Here is a 15,736-nt window from a genome sequence, read left to right on the forward strand (position 1 = left end):
CCTCTCCCAGCTAATCAAAGCCTACTCTGCTCTATTCTGCTCTGCTCTACAATACTCTGCTATACTCTACTTTACACTTCTCTGTCTCTATGCTGCCTGGCCTTTTAAGATGATTAATGGGGAGTGAGGCCAAACAAATCATTCTTGTCTTATTTAGTTATACTGACTGGTGTTGATGTGATGAAACAGAACCAACCCAACCACGCTGTGTGTGTGTGTGTGTGTGTTTGCGTGTGTTTGCGTGTTTGTGCTTGCGCGTGTGTGTGTGTGTGTGTGTTTGCGTGTCTGCGTGTGTGTGTGTGTGTGTACTGTTCTGAGGTGCTGCATTTGTTATATCTCCTGTCTGTTGTGTGTTTAGTGAGGTTAATTGAGTTGTTTTAGATCACTGGGTGGGTGTCTTGCTGCCCTGTGGGTGCGTTCTTATCAGTAAAGACTCACCCTATACAGCACACTGTACATGATGGGTTCTATTGTTTCTAAATGTATTTATACATCAGGTGGGTCTAATTCTGAATGCTGATTGGTTAAAAGCACATTCTAGCCGGTGTCTATTCAAGAAGTTACCACCGGCTAAATCTATGACGTTAAAACTGTCTCATCAGCCCAGGCAGGGAGGTTATAAACTTCATCTCCACTATAAAACGCATCTAGATATTATATTTAGACTAACATTTCGTTTTCAACAGGGGAGATTTGTATAAAACGTACTGTCTGTCTCGCCGACATTTTCAACGTTGTTTCAATATTCAAATTCGATTTTCAACTGTCCCGTAGTAATGAACATGTAGGGGTCGGGAGGAGAGAGAGAAGCAGGCAGCGTTTCTCAGACAGTCTAAATCATGAATCGGCTGGCATCATTTTTATTGATATTTACAAAGGAAGGAATTGAAAAAAGGTCAACCAAAACAAAGTGCAGCTAGTATACAGTCTTTCCAGCTTCAGTTTGAAGTGATTGTGTTTGCTGTGTTGTTGTCTAGCTCCTCTGAACAACAGTGTCCTGACGAGAACATTTTCTATGCCAGGTGAAATCGTGCATCATGAGCTCATTGTTATGGATGTATCCATATCCATGCTGTTATTCTGTCTGCACTGTTTGACTTGACAGTAAGTTAGCCATAGTTGGCTAGCTAGCAAAGAAGGGATAAGAACGTTGCCAGCCAGTATGGCAATGGAACACTTAGAATGAACGACTGAACAAAAAGACTTAAAGACTGGGTCGCGTCCATAGATACAGAACAATCAGACTGAACGACTGGGTCGAGTCCATAGATACAGAACAATAAGACTGAACGACTGGGTCGAGTCCATAGATACAGAACAATAAGACTGAACGACTGGGTCGCGTCCATAGATACAGAACAATCAGACTGAACGACTGGGTCGAGTCCATAGATACAGAACAATAAGACTGAACGACTGGGTCGAGTCCATAGATACAGAACAATAAGACTGAACGACTGGGTCGCGTCCATAGATACAGAACAATCAGACTGAACGACTGGGTCGAGTCCATAGATACAGAACATTAAGACTGAATGACTGGGTCGCGTCCATAGATACAGAACAATAAGACTGAACGACTGGGTCGCGTCCATAGATACAGAACAATAAGACTGAACGACTGGGTCGAGTCCATAGATACAGAACAATAAGACTGAACGACTGGGTCGAGTCCATAGATACAGAACAATAAGACTGAACGACTGGGTCGCGTCTCTGGCAACCAAACCATCAGAACGAACGACCAGTCTGCTTGGGAAGCAACCCTAGATTTTGTTTTAGAACTATATCTTGTGGAAGGATGAAATAGTGTGAATAAATTCATCAAAATAACGTTTTTAATGAAAATATGTCAATTATTATTGTAATATGTTGGTAACCCATTGTATAAAAGTGATAATGCCCTGGAAGCCGGTGTTTGGAGGATATATTGGCTAGTCACTAACTCTCTAGATGACACGTAAACAGCTTAATAACACCCGTGCCAATATATCCTCCAAACCCCGGCTTCTCGGGCATTATCACTTAAAGAACAGACTGTCAGTGATCAACACTAGCCCCATGCTGCAAGGGCGTGCATGTGTGTGTTGTGGAACAGTGTCTGTTAAAGCAACTGTCCAGTGAAAATCTGACTTTTAAAAGTGAATATTCTGTTAACTCATAGCCAAATAATGTTGTTGACTCTTCCTATACTTGTATTTGTGGCCAAAGCATAAATGGGAGTAAAAATAAAACAGTTTAAAAACTTAACCTCAAAGTTGTATCTCAAACAGACAGTTTAAAAAACTTAACCTCAAAGTTGTATCTCAAACAGACAGTTAAAAAAAAAAAACGCTATTTCCTCATAGATGATGATGTCATCCCCCCTAAGGAGGATATGCTGGCCAATCAGCTGTCTACTCGCATTAATATTTGTAGTGACCGGTATACACCCAAACCATTCTATTGTTGGGGTACGCCCATACCATTCCAACATAGAAAATATGCTTTTTAACTTAATTACAAATCTTTGGAAGGAAAACAATTTCACTCATATTGCAATTAATTATAGGTCATATTTAATAGAAATCTGGAAACGCTAGACATTTACTTGTAGATGATTAGCCTACAGTGGAGCAGCATGGATAGAGATGCTTACAGAGGGCACAACTTGCCGTGTGTGTGAAAGGTCACTGCTGTCATACACAGAGCAGATGAAGGGATTCAGCTGTGGGATGGTTGGGGGGGGCTGGAACATCGTTATAATTATTTGTACAATGCAAAGTGACCACAACTAAGTCCAAAAATAGATTGTATTTGAAAATAAAAAATAATTTCATTACCTTGATTACATTGAAACGTCTTTTTTTTTTTCAAGGGAATACTTGGTGAACAGATTTCCTATTTATTTATTGTTTTGGCTACATCCCAGTGGTTTTGGCCTTAATTTTTATTTTTATTTGAACAAAAACTACCCCACCACCCTTCCCAACCCCCTAAAAACAGTTTTGGGGGGCAAAAAAAAGCACATTTAAAAAAAAATACTTTAAATAGGCAAGTCGGTTAAGAACTAATTCTTATTTACAATGACGGCCTAGGAACAGTGGGTTAACTGCCTTGTTCAGGGGCAGAATGACAGATTTTTACCTTGTCAGCTCAGGGATTCGATCTAGCAACCTTTTGGTTACTGGGCCAATGCTCTAACCACTAGGCTACCTGCTGGTTACTAGTCCAACGCTCTAACCACTAGGCTACCAGCAGCCCCTAAACTGACTTACGGGTCGGTTTAGGCCCACAGGCCGTCTGTTGCCGACCGCTGCCCTAAATGGTCCTTATTTTATTAACTGTTAGGAGTCAACCTTCACTGACATCCAACTGTTCTCCCTGTCTAGTGGCTTGATCTATCCAGGCTTAGCTCATGTTATCAAACACCCTGGAAACTAGACCAATCAAGTGTGTGTGTGTGTTTACAGTAGGTGTATGTCTGTAAGAAAGAAAACAATTAGAAGGAGCAGACAGGGGAAAGGGAGTCAATACGACAATGTGACTTGTTCTCTTGTCAGACAGAGAGGCTAGCTACATACTGCTGGCTCTTTGATTGCAGTGTGGTTTCCATCTTGGAGTAATTTCCATGGTTAAGTGCCTGTCGGACCCAGTTCATTTTCTTCCCCTCTGTAGGGCTAATGAGTTCACGACAGGCAGCGGAGGACAGGACAGACTGCATGGGGCTCAATGCTGCAAGAGAGCCATTCAGAGGAAGACACACACACACACTGGAGCTTTCTGCAATTTACATCACAATTATAGGCAGGCAGGACTCAGTCACAGTGGTGTACAGCTCTACTGTCATTGCTGACTAGATGAAGGGTAGCTGCAGTCTAAATATTTAGCTTCTGACTTGGGGAAAAATGTCAGCGCGTTCTCTCTTTCAATCACAGTTTCGACAGGAGTGAATATGAGGCCTAGTCTTGTGTCGCTGCAAAGTCAGTTCCTCTCTGAAATGTAGAAATGTCATCATACTGGTTACAACGTCTCACTCTCTCTCTCCAGATGATTTGGTGTTTTGCTAGTAGGTTTCCTGTTTGGCAACTTCTGTTCTTTATATAACCACATTTCCCTTTATGAATACTGGTTCACTATGTTTGAAATGACCAGGTAAAGATACCCAACCTCTCCGTTCTCAACTGAAAGTTGTTACCACCCACTCACATCCCCCATTGTTGTTGACTTGCAGACTAGTTTACAACCTGGTTTGGTTTTAATGGTTCCTGAGAGGTCAAGGTCACTTCCTGTTGTGAGACTGTGACATGTGACATGGCATATCTGCCCAGTATCACTGTGGGTTGAACATAAACACTAAGATCTTTCCCAAATTAGAGCCATTCCAGCCTGGACCCAGATCTGTTTGTGCTGACTTACAAACTGCTATGGCCACAATGACTGTTCACAACGACCATAGGAGTTGGCCATACAGCACAAACAGACCTGGGACTAGGCTAGAGCCATTACAGTTGATAGAAAACTGCACTTCCCATTTTGGGAACCAACCACCATGTGTGACTGTAAACCAATGATGTTTTGTGTTACAACAATCCTTAACAACAGTCTGGAAAGCTCCTCCATACAGCTCTCAGTGGTGGGTGGTGTTTTAGTAGAGCTCTCAGTGGTGTGGTGTTGTTTTAGTAGAGCTCTCAGTGGTGTCGTGTTTTAGTAGAGCTCTCGGTGGTGTCGTGTTTTAGTAGAGCTCTCGGTGGTGTCGTGTTTTAGTAGAGCTCTCTGTGGTGTGTTGTTTTAGTAGAGCTCTCAGTGGTGTGGTGTTTTAGTGGGGCTCTCGGTGGTGTGGTGTTGTTTTAGTTGGGCTCTCGGGGGTCTGGTGGTGTTTTAGTAGAGCTCTCTGTGGTGTCTTGTTGTTTTAGTAGAGCTCTCGGCGGTGTGGTGTTTTAGTAGAGCTCCTGGCGGTGTGGTGTTGCTTTACTGTTCTGTTCCATGATAATGGGGTTGAGTTGTAGCGTTGCATGTGGCTGGTGGCTAGTTAAACCCAGAGTCATATATTTAAATACATGGCTCTTGTTAAACCCATAAAGTGTCCCTGTGGCCTCACTGGCATAGCAGTGGTATGTGGTGGTTTTATCTATAGCAAAGCAGCACTTAGTCAGTCAGTCACACTGCAGTCAGAGCAGCTAGAGACCAGAGTAAGCTGGGAGGATATACTGCTGGTTGGGGTACCTCCTCCTCTACTGGGATGTGTCTGTAGCACCCAGTCAGTCACACTGCAGTCATAGAGGGCAGGTTGTGGTAGGGCAGCGACGGCAGGTTCAGGGAGAGAGTGTCAGCCTCTTATTTGATGCGTATGTTTTGAGAGGCGGGGGACCTTTACATTCCATACAGGACAGGGTGGAGAAGTTTAGCCTGGCTGATGCAAGTCTGTCACTTTAGCCAGGCAAGGAGAGGTACGGTTGCATCACAGCTATACCGCTGCTGTTTCGGACAAGAGGAGCTCTCTGCCCTCTGACACATGTTACTGGTGTTACTGGTGTTCCTGCCTGCGTCCTGTCCACCTCTGGTTCTTCTACCTGCCAGCCCATAGCTGCCCAGTGCACCTAATCCATGGGAATGGAGATTATTTTCCAGGGAAACCACAACCACTCTCCTCATGGTTGGATTAATGCAGATGACCACCGGAATTAACAGGTCAAACTTTCCACCGATTGACACTCCCCTCGTTAATCTGTGATACATGATGAATGATGATTGAGTTATTATTCTGCCAGGCTAAATCTCCCATTAACATAGTGAGAGGAGCAGACGAGGTGAGAGGGAAATGAGTTGAGAGGAGCAGACGAGGTGAGAGAGAAATGAGTTGAGAGGATCAGACGAGTGAGAGAGAAATGAGTTGAGAGGAGCAGATGAGGTGAGAGGAGCAGACGAGGTGAGAGGGAGACGAGGTGAGAGGGAGACGAGGTGAGAGGAGCAGACGAGGTGAGAGGAGCAGACGAGGTGAGAGGGAGACGAGGTGAGAGGGAGACGAGGTGAGAGGGAGACGAGGTGAGAGGGAGACGAGGTGAGAGGGAGACGAGGTGAGAGGGAGACGAGGTGAGAGGGAGACGAGGTGAGAGGGAGACGAGGTGAGAGGGAGACGAGGTGAGAGGATCAGACGAGGTGAGAGGGAGACGAGTTGAGAGGATCAGACGAGTGAGAGAGAAACGAGTTGAGAGGATCAGACGAGTGAGAGGATCAGACGAGGTGAGAGGATCAGACGAGGTGAGAGGGAGACGAGGTGAGAGGGAGACGAGGTGAGAGGATCAGACGAGGTGAGAGGGAGACGAGTGAGAGAAACGAGTTGAGAGGATCAGACGAGGTGAGAGGATCAGACGAGGTGAGAGGATCAGACGAGGTGAGAGGATCAGACGAGGTGAGAGGATCAGACGAGGTGAGAGGATCAGACGAGGTGAGAGGGAGAGGAGGTGAGAGGGAGAGGAGGTGAGAGGGAGAGGAGGTGAGAGGGAGACTAGGTGAGAGGATCAGACGAGTGAGAGAGAAACGAGTTGAGAGGATCAGGCGAGTGAGAGAAACGAGTTGAGAGGATCAGACGAGTGAGAGAGAAACGAGTTGAGAGGAGCAGATGAGGTGAGAGGAGCAGACGAGGTGAGAGGGAGAGGAGGTGAGAGGAAGAGGAGGTGAGAGGGAGAGGAGGTGAGAGGGAGAGGAGGTGAGAGGGAGAGGAGGTGAGAGGATCAAACGAGGTGAGAGGATCAGACGAGGTGAGAGGATCAGACGAGGTGAGAGGATCAGACGAGGTGAGAGGATCAGACGAGGTGAGAGGATCAGACGAGGTGAGAGGATCAGACGAGGTGAGAGGATCAGACGAGGTGAGAGGATCAGACGAGGTGAGAGGATCAGACGAGGTGAGAGGATCAGACGAGGTGAGAGGATCAGACGAGGTGAGAGGATCAGACGAGGTGAGAGGATCAGACGAGGTGAGAGGATCAGACGAGGTGAGAGGATCAGACGAGTGAGAGAAACGAGTTGAGAGGAGCAGACGTGAGAGGGAGAGGAGGTGAGAGGGAGAGGGGTTGAGAGGAGCAGACGAGTGAGAGAGAAACGAGTTGTGAGAGGGAGACGAGGTGAGAGGGAGACGAGGTGAGAGGGAGACGAGGTGAGAGGGAGACGAGGTGAGAGGAGCAGACGAGTGAGAGAGAAACGAGTTGTGAGAGGAGCATGTGAGGTGAGAGGGAGACGAGGTGAGAGAGTGGTGAGTTACAAGGACAACTGACAGACAGATAGGCTAGACTCGAGTGGGCAGCAGAATCATTTAGGCTAGATAAATCACAGAAACTGGAGCAGGCCGTTTTTGAAAATGCATGTCTTTGTGTAAGTGTTGGAGTATCTGTCTGTCAGTATGTCTGTGTAACTGTCAGTTTGTGTGTGTAACTGTCAGGTTGTGTGTGTAACTGTCAGTGTGTGTGTGTGTGTGTGTGTGTGTGTGTGTAACAGCAGATAAAAACAAGCTTCACATCAGTGGTTTTTCCACAGCGCTCCTCCTACATCATGAAATGTGAATAAGGCTCGACTGTCTCGTATTCAGCTTAGCAATGCGTTCTCCTCTCTCTACCTGCAGACAAAGACTATACCATAACCTTGCTGAGGTGTGTGTGCACTAAAGTAGGAAAGGGGGGGAGGAGTGGTCATGTATTGTAGCTGTAGGATCATTATTAAGGAGGGTTTTGGTAGATAATATACTATTGTCTGGTTGCATTTTCCTGATCAGTATTTTCCTTTCTCTCTCTCTCTCTCTGTCTCGCTCCCTGTCTCTCTGTCTCTGTCTGTCTGTCTCTCTCTCTCTGTCTCTGTCTCTCTCTGTCTCGCTCCCTGTCTCTCTGTCTCTGTCTCTCTCTGTCTCTTTCTCTCTCTCTGTCTCTGTTTCTCTCTCTCTGTCTCTGTTTCTCTCTCTCTCTCTGTTTCTCTCTCTCTCTCTCTGTTTCTCTCTCTCTCTCTCTCTCTGTTTCTCTCTCTCTCTCTCTGTTTCTCTCTGCCTCTCATTGTCTCTTTCTCTCTCTTTTTCTCTCTCTTTCTCTCTCTCTCCCTGTCTCTCTTTCTCTCTCTCAATCTATCCATCCTTCTTTCTCTCTCCATTTCTCTCTCGCCCTCCAGGTGAGACAGAGGAAGTCCGGTCTGTAGACTGGGGGGCTCGGTCAGAGGGGAGCGTATGAGGAGTCAGAGAGCAGAGGATACCCCTGATCTGTCCTGATATCACAGAGCCACACCGGCAACGCACCCGGAAACTCACCCGGCAACGCACCCGGAAACTCACCCGGCAACGCACCCGAAAACTCACCCGGCAACGCACCCGGAAACTCACCCGGCAACGCACCCGAAAACTCACCCGGCAACGCACCCGGAAACTCACCCGGGTCACAAAAGGAGACAAACAAGGAGCCCCCACTCCTCCTGCAGGCATGGTAAGTAGTGCGTGTGTGTGTGTGTGTGTGTGAGCTTGCATGAGTGTGTGTTTCTGCCTGTGCAAGTGCTTCTTGTCAGAATGTGTATGATGGAGGAGTATCAATATGTTAATCTATTCTGTTTCTACAGTAGACATACAGCTCAATACAGTTATTGAGTTATTGTTCAGTGGAGATACTTGTTTAACCTGGGAAGTCTGCAGCATCCATGCTTTTTATCTATTTAACATATTTTACTGGGCAGTTCAGTTGAAAACAAAGTCTTATTTACAACGATGGCCTGGAAAGAGGCAAAAGGCCAGCATAGATGGTCCCTAGATTGTGTTAGTAATGTCAGTGTGAAGACAGAGTTTTGTGCTTTAGGTCAGAAGTAGGTGGATGGTGAGGTGTGTAATATTACTCTGATCAGACAACAGTGCACTTAGACTTGGGCCATGACTTGGTTTATCAACGGGGAGAAATAGAGATAGTAGAGGAAGTGAGCGAGAGAGGATTTCAGGAACATGTGGGAGAGAGGAGAGGAAGAACAAAATGGAGAGAACAAGAGAGGAGAAAACGAGTGAGGTAGGGAGAGAGAGGAAGGAGAGAGAATGAGGAAGAGAACAAGGGACGGAGAGTGGTGGAGGAAGAGAGGGATAGGTGGAGGAAGAGAGGGATAGGTGGAGGAAGAGAGGGATAGGTGGAGGAAGAGAGGGATAGGTGGAGGAAGAGAGGGATAGGTGGAGGAAGAGAGGGATAGGTGGAGGAAGAGAGGGATAGGTGGAGGAAGAGAGGGAGTGTGGTGGAGGAAGAGAGGGAGAGTGGTGGAGGAAGAGAGGGAGAGTGGTGGGAGAAGAGAGAGAGAGAGAGAGGTGGAGGAAGAGAGAGTGGTGGGAGCAGAGAGAGAGAGTGGTGGTAGAAGAGAGAGAGAGAGTGGTGGGAGCAGAGAGAGAGTGGTGGGAGAAAGAGAGAGAGGTGGAGGAAGAGAGAGAGTGGTGGGAGAAGAGAGAGAGAGAGAGGTGGAGGAAGAGAGAGAGAGTGGTGGGAGAAGAGAGAGGTGGAGGAAGAGAGAGAGTGGTGGGAGCAGAGAGAGTGGTGGGAGAAGAGAGAGGTGGAGGAAGAGAGAGAGAGTGGTGGGAGAAAGAGAGAGAGGTGGAGGAAGAGAGAGAGAGTGGTGGGAGAAGAGAGAGAGAGAGTGGTGGGAGAAGAGAGAGAGAGAGAGAGTGGTGGGAGAAGAGAGAGAGAGAGAGAGTGGTGGGAGCAGAGAGAGAGTGGTGGGAGAAAGAGAGAGAGGTGGGAGAAAGAGAGAGAGGTGGAGGAAGAGAGAGAGAGTGGTGGGAGAAGAGAGAGAGAGAGTGGTGGGAGAAAGAGAGAGAGGTGGAGGAAGAGAGAGGAGTGGTGGGAGAAGAGAGAGAGAGAGAGGTGGAGGAAGAGAGAGAGAGAGTGGTGGGAGAAGAGAGAGGTGGAGGAAGAGAGAGAGAGTGGTGGGAGCAGAGAGAGAGTGGTGGGAAGAGAAAGAGAGAGAGGTGGAGGAAGAGAGAGAGTGGTGGGAGAAGAGAGAGAGAGAGGTGGAGGAAGAGAGAGTGGTGGGAGAAGAGAGAGAGAGAGAGTGGGAGAGAGAGAGTGGTGGGAGCAGAGAGAGAGAGTGGTGGGAGCAGAGAGAGAGAGTGGTGGGAGCAGAGAGAGAGAGTGGTGGGAGCAGAGAGAGAGAGTGGTGGGAGCAGAGAGAGAGAGTGGTGGGAGCAGAGAGAGAGAGTGGTGGGAGCAGAGAGAGAGAGTGGTGGGAGAAGAGAGAGAGAGTGGTGGTGGGAGAAGAGAGAGAGTGGGGGGGGAAGAGAGAGAGAGAGAGATAGTGGTGGGAGAAGAGAGAGAGAGAGGGGTGGAGGAAGAGAGAGAGAGTGGTGGGAGCAGAGAGAGTGGTGGGAGCAGAGAGAGTGGTGGGAGAAGAGAGAGGTGGAGGAAGAGAGAGAGAGTGGTGGGAGAAAGAGAGAGAGGTGGAGGAAGAGAGAGAGAGTGGTGGGAGAAGAGAGAGAGAGTGGTGGGAGAAGAGAGAGAGAGTGGTGGGAGCAGAGAGAGAGTGGTGGGAGCAGAGAGAGAGTGGTGGGAGCAGAGAGAGAGTGGTGGGAGAAAGAGAGAGAGGTGGAGGAAGAGAGAGAGTGGTGGAGAAGAGAGAGAGAGAGAGAGGTGGAGGAAGAGAGAGTGGTGGGAGAAGAGAGAGAGAGAGAGAGTGGAGAGAGAGAGTGGTGGGAGCAGAGAGAGAGAGTGGTGGGAGCAGAGAGAGAGAGTGGTGGGAGCAGAGAGAGAGAGTGGTGGGAGCAGAGAGAGAGAGTGGTGGGAGCAGAGAGAGAGAGTGGTGGGAGAAGAGAGAGAGTGGTGGTGGGAGAAGAGAGAGAGTGGTGGGGGAAGAGAGAGAGAGAGAGAGAGTGGTGAGAGCAGAGAGAGAGAGTGGTGGGAGAGAGAGAGAGTGGTGGGAGAAGAGAGAGAGAGAGAGTGGAGAGAGAGAGTGGTGGGAGCAGAGAGAGAGAGTGGTGGAGCAGAGAGAGAGTGGTGGGAGCAGAGAGAGAGTGGTGGTGGGAGAAGAGAGAGAGTGGTGGGGGAAGAGAGAGAGAGAGAGAGTGGTGGGAGAAGAAGAGAGAGAGTGGTGGGAGAAGAGAGAGAGAGAGTGGTGGGAGAAGAGAGAGAGAGGTGGAGGAAGAGAGAGAGAGTGGTGGGAGAAGAGAGAGTGGTGGGAGAAGAGAGAGAGTGGTGGGAGAAGAGAGAGAGTGGTGGGAGAAGAGAGAGAGTGGTGGGAGAAGAGAGAGAGTGGTGGGAGAAGAGAGAGAGAGAGGTGGAGGAAGAGAGAGTGGTGGGAGCAGAGAGAGAGAGAGTGGTGGGAGCAGAGAGAGAGTGGTGGGAGAAAGAGAGAGAGGTGGAGGAAGAGAGAGAGTGGTGGGAGAAGAGAGAGAGAGAGAGGTGGAGGAAGAGAGAGTGGTGGGAGAAGAGAGAGAGAGAGAGAGAGAGTGGAGAGAGAGAGTGGTGGAGAGAGAGTGGTGGAGAGAGAGTGGTGGAGAGAGAGTGGTGGAGAGAGAGTGGTGGAGAGAGAGGTAGAGAGAGGTAGAGAGAGAGGTAGAGAGAGGTAGAGAGAGAGGTAGAGAGAGAGGTAGAGAGAGGTAGAGAGAGAGGTAGAGAGAGAGAGAGAAGTTGAGCCCCAGGGGAGCGCAGACAGCACCATTAATTATTAAAAGGGAGGGAGGGGTGGAGGTGCTGGGAGGGCAGGAGGTGTATATGGGGTGTTCATAAATAACCCTGGATAATGAGGGCTGTGCTCACCATAGCACACACTGATAAATGTGCACACACACATACAACACCACGCCACACCACATAATAGGGTTGGGCAGTATCCAGAGTTATATACCTTTATACAGTGCCATCCCAGGATATACAGTATTACCAGTAGTGCACACAAGGAGCTGTATATATATTTTTATTACTAAAAAAAATGCCCCAAAAACACCACTTACCAGAATGCTAACATAATGCTAACATGTACTAAGGATTTATCATAGCGGATGCTAGGTAAATGCTAAAGATCACATGAAAACAGGTTGTGCAAATATCTCAAAACGCAGTTTGTAGCACTCACAAACAAATGTTATCTTAATCCAGGAGGGGATTGTCTCTGATGCTGCTACCAAGACGCTTGATCTTGCAAACTAACGTAAGATATTAAGGTGTAATGTAGTAGATATAGCACTACATTAGTAGTGAATTTCATACAAGTGTAACTTAATCACCTCATTTACGTTCGCTGCATAGATGACTCACCTCACGAAGCTCCCATTTTGCTCTTTGTTGCTTCTTTGTAACAAACGTGACTGGCTCAAACTGCTGTTTTGGGAAACTAGCACCTGTTTTATGGGGATGAGGTAGGTAGATTGGGTGGGCTATTTACAGATGGACTATGTACATCTGCAGCGATCAGTTAGCTGCTCAGATAGCTGATGTTTAAAGTTAGTGAGGGAAATGTAAGTCTCCAGCTTCAGTGATTTTTGCAATTCGTTCCACTCACTGGCAGTAGAGAACTGTAAGGAAAGGTGGCCAACGGAGGTGTTGGCTTTGGGGATGACCAGTGAGATATACCTGCTGGAGCGCATGCTACGGGTGTGTGTTGTTATCTTGACCAGTGAGCTGAGATAAGGCGGAGCTTTACCTAGCATAGACGTATAGATGACCTGGAGCCAGTGGGTCTGGCAGCGAATATGTAGCGAGGGCCAGCGGACTAGAGCATACAGGTCGCAGTGGTGGGTGGTATATGGGGCTTTGGTAACAAAACAGATGGCACTGTGATAGACTGCATCCAGTTTGCTGAGTAGAGTATTGGAAGCTATTTTGTAGATGACATCGCCAAAGTCGAGGATCGGTAGGATAGTCAGTTTTACTAGGGTAAGTTTGGCGGCGTGAGTGAAGGAGTCTTTGTTGCGGAATGGGAAGCCGATTCTAGATTTGATTTTGGATTGGAGATGTTTAACATGAGTCTGGAAGGAGAGTTTACAGTCTAGCCAGACACCTAGGTATTTATAGTTGTCCACTTATTCTAGGTCAGAACTGTCCAGAGTAGTGATGCTAGCCGGCTAGTGCAGGCAGCAAACGGTTGAAGAGCATGCATTTGGTTTTACTAGGGTTTAAGAGCAGTTGGAGGCCACGGAAGGAGTGTTGTTTGGCATTGAAGCTTGTTTGGAGGTTAGTTAACACGGTGTCCAAAGAAGGGCCAGATGTATACAGTTTGTGTAGAGGTGGATCAGGGAATCACCCGCAGCAAGAGCGACATCGTTGATATATACAGAGTAAAGAGTCGGCACGAGAATTGAACACTGTGGTACCCCCATAGAGACTGGCAGAGGTCCGGACAACAGGCCCTCCGATTTGACACACTGAATTTTGTCTGCGAAGTAGTTGGTGAACCAGGCGAGGCAGTCATTTGAGAAACCAAGGCTATTGAGTCTGCCGATAAGAATATGGTGATTGACAGAGTCAAAAGCCTTGGCCAGGTCGATGAAGACGGCTGCACAGTACTGTCTTTTAATCAATGGCGGTTATCATATCGTTTAGTACCTAGACCGTGGCAGAGGTGCACCCATGACCAGCTCGGGAACCGGATTGCATAGCGGAGAAGGTACGGTGGGATTTGAAATGGTCAGAGATCTGTTTATTAACTTGACTTTCGAAGACTTTAGAAAGGCAGGACAGGATGGATATAGGTCTATAACAAGGTCTGTAGCAGTTTGGGTCTAGAGTGTCACCCCCTTTGAAGAGGGGGATGACTGCGGCAGCTTTCCAATCTTTTGGTATCTCAGACGATACGAAAGAGAGGTTGAACAGACTGGTAATAGGGGTTGCAACATTGGCGGCGGATAGTTTTAGGAAGAGAGGGTCCAGATTGTCTAGCCCAGCTGATTTGTACGGGTCTAGGTTTTGCAGCTATTTCAGAACATCTGCTATCTGGATTTGGGTGAAGTACAAGCTGGGGAGGCTCGGGCAGGTAGCTGCGGGGGGTGCGGAGCTGTTGGTCGGGGTTGGGGTAGCCTGGAGGAAAGCATGGCCAGCCGTAGAGAAATGCTTTTTGAAAATTTATCGGTGGTGACCGTGTTACCTAGCCTCAGTGCAGTGGGCAGCTGAGAGGAGGTGCTCTTGTTCTCTATGGACTTTACAGTGTCTCAGAACTTTTTGGAGTTTGTGCTACAGGATGTAAATTTCTGTTTGAAAAAGTTAACCCACTGTTCCCCTGTAGGCCGTCATTGTAAAAAATGATGTGTTCTTAACTGACCTGCCTAGTTAAAAAAGGCTCAATTTAAGAAAAGCTTCATAATGAAAAAGCTTCATAGCACCGGTAAGCTTCATAGCACCAGTAAGCTTCATAGCACCGGTAAGCTTCATAGCACCAGTAAGCTTCATAGCACCAGTAAGCTTCATAGCACCGGTAAGCTTCATAGCACCGGTAAGCTTCATAGCACCAGTAAGCTTCATAGCACAGGTAAGCTTCATAGCACCGGTAAGCTTCATAGCACCGGTAAGCTTCATAGCACCAGTAAGCTTCATAGCACAGGTAAGCTTCATAGCACCAGTAAGCTTCATAGCACCAGTAAGCTTCATAGCACCAGTAAGCTTCATAGCACCGGTAAGCTTCATAGCACAGGTAAGCTTCATAGCACCGGTAAGCTTCATAGCACCAGTAAGCTTCATAGCACCGGTAAGCTTCATAGCACCAGTAAGCTTCATAGCACAGGTAAGCTTCATAGCACAGGTAAGCTTCATAGCACCAGTAAGCTTCATAGCACCAGTAAGCTTCATAGCACCAGTAAGCTTCATAGCACCAGTAAGCTTCATAGCACAGGTAAGCTTCATAGCACCAGTAAGCTTCATAGCACAGGTAAGCTTCATAGCACCGGTAAGCTTCATAGCACCAGTAAGCTTCATAGCACAGGTAAGCTTCATAGCACCAGTAAGCTTCATAGCACAGGTAAGCTTCATAGCACCGGTAAGCTTCATAGCACCAGTAAGCTTCATAGCACCAGTAAGCTTCATAGCACAGGTAAGCTTCATAGCACAGGTAAGCTTCATAGCACAGGTAAGCTTCATAGCACCGGTAAGCTTCATAGCACAGGTAAGCTTCATAGCACAGGTAAGCTTCATAGCACCGGTAAGCTTCATAACAGGCAAATAATATAATAGACGAAATGATGAATGCGATCTGCTTTATCTATTACCTAGTGCACAAGTTGACTGCAGGTATTTATTTTAAAAGTACTAATATTCAAAGCCCAAAACACGTCACTAACCAGAATGCTAACAAAATGCAAATATGTACTTAAGGTGTCCTCATAGAGAATGCTAACTAAATGCTAACGACTGCATTGCGAACATTTTGTACAGTTTCTGACCTAAACTATGTAAGTATAAAAGTAACAAAAAAATGATTCTCACATTTTCTATAATATTAGGCAGCAAGGCTCTTGATCCAGGAAAGGATTCTCTGCTGTTACCTCGCAAATGCTTTATTTTGGAAGAAGCTAAGCACTTCGCTACAAACGAACTAGCTACTAAATTAGCAAACCAAATGCACAACTGCAGAGCATTTAGAAGATTTTAGGCAGTTAAGTTAATAGTTATAAGATATCTAGCTGGCAAACATTTAGTTGTGAATTCCATACCATACTTCGATTACCTGGCGCATGCTGCATGACTACAAGGCTCTGGTCTCTCATCGTTGTGTGCTTGTAAACAAACACCACGTGACACGTGACTGGGGACTACCGTAAGCTAAATATTAATGTGACAGG

At 47.2% G+C, this 15,736-nt stretch overlaps 1 protein-coding gene across 17 annotated transcripts in view; it reads left to right on the plus strand.

The window, feature by feature from the left end:
* LOC109892349 (spermatid perinuclear RNA-binding protein) overlaps nucleotides 1–15,736 on the plus strand; it is a 193,992-nt gene that overhangs the window by 109,436 nt on the left and 68,820 nt on the right. For all 17 annotated transcript variants that reach the window (XM_031826219.1, XM_031826231.1, XM_031826236.1 and 14 more), the window contains one exon: nucleotides 8,131–8,438. In XM_031826219.1, coding sequence (XP_031682079.1) covers nucleotides 8,436–8,438 — 3 coding nt within the window. In that variant the 5' untranslated portion in view covers nucleotides 8,131–8,435. The remainder of the gene's footprint in view (nucleotides 1–8,130; nucleotides 8,439–15,736) is intronic.

Source organism: Oncorhynchus kisutch, linkage group LG6 (assembly GCF_002021735.2).
Source record: "Oncorhynchus kisutch isolate 150728-3 linkage group LG6, Okis_V2, whole genome shotgun sequence".
Classification (NCBI taxonomy): Eukaryota; Metazoa; Chordata; class Actinopteri; order Salmoniformes; family Salmonidae; genus Oncorhynchus; species Oncorhynchus kisutch.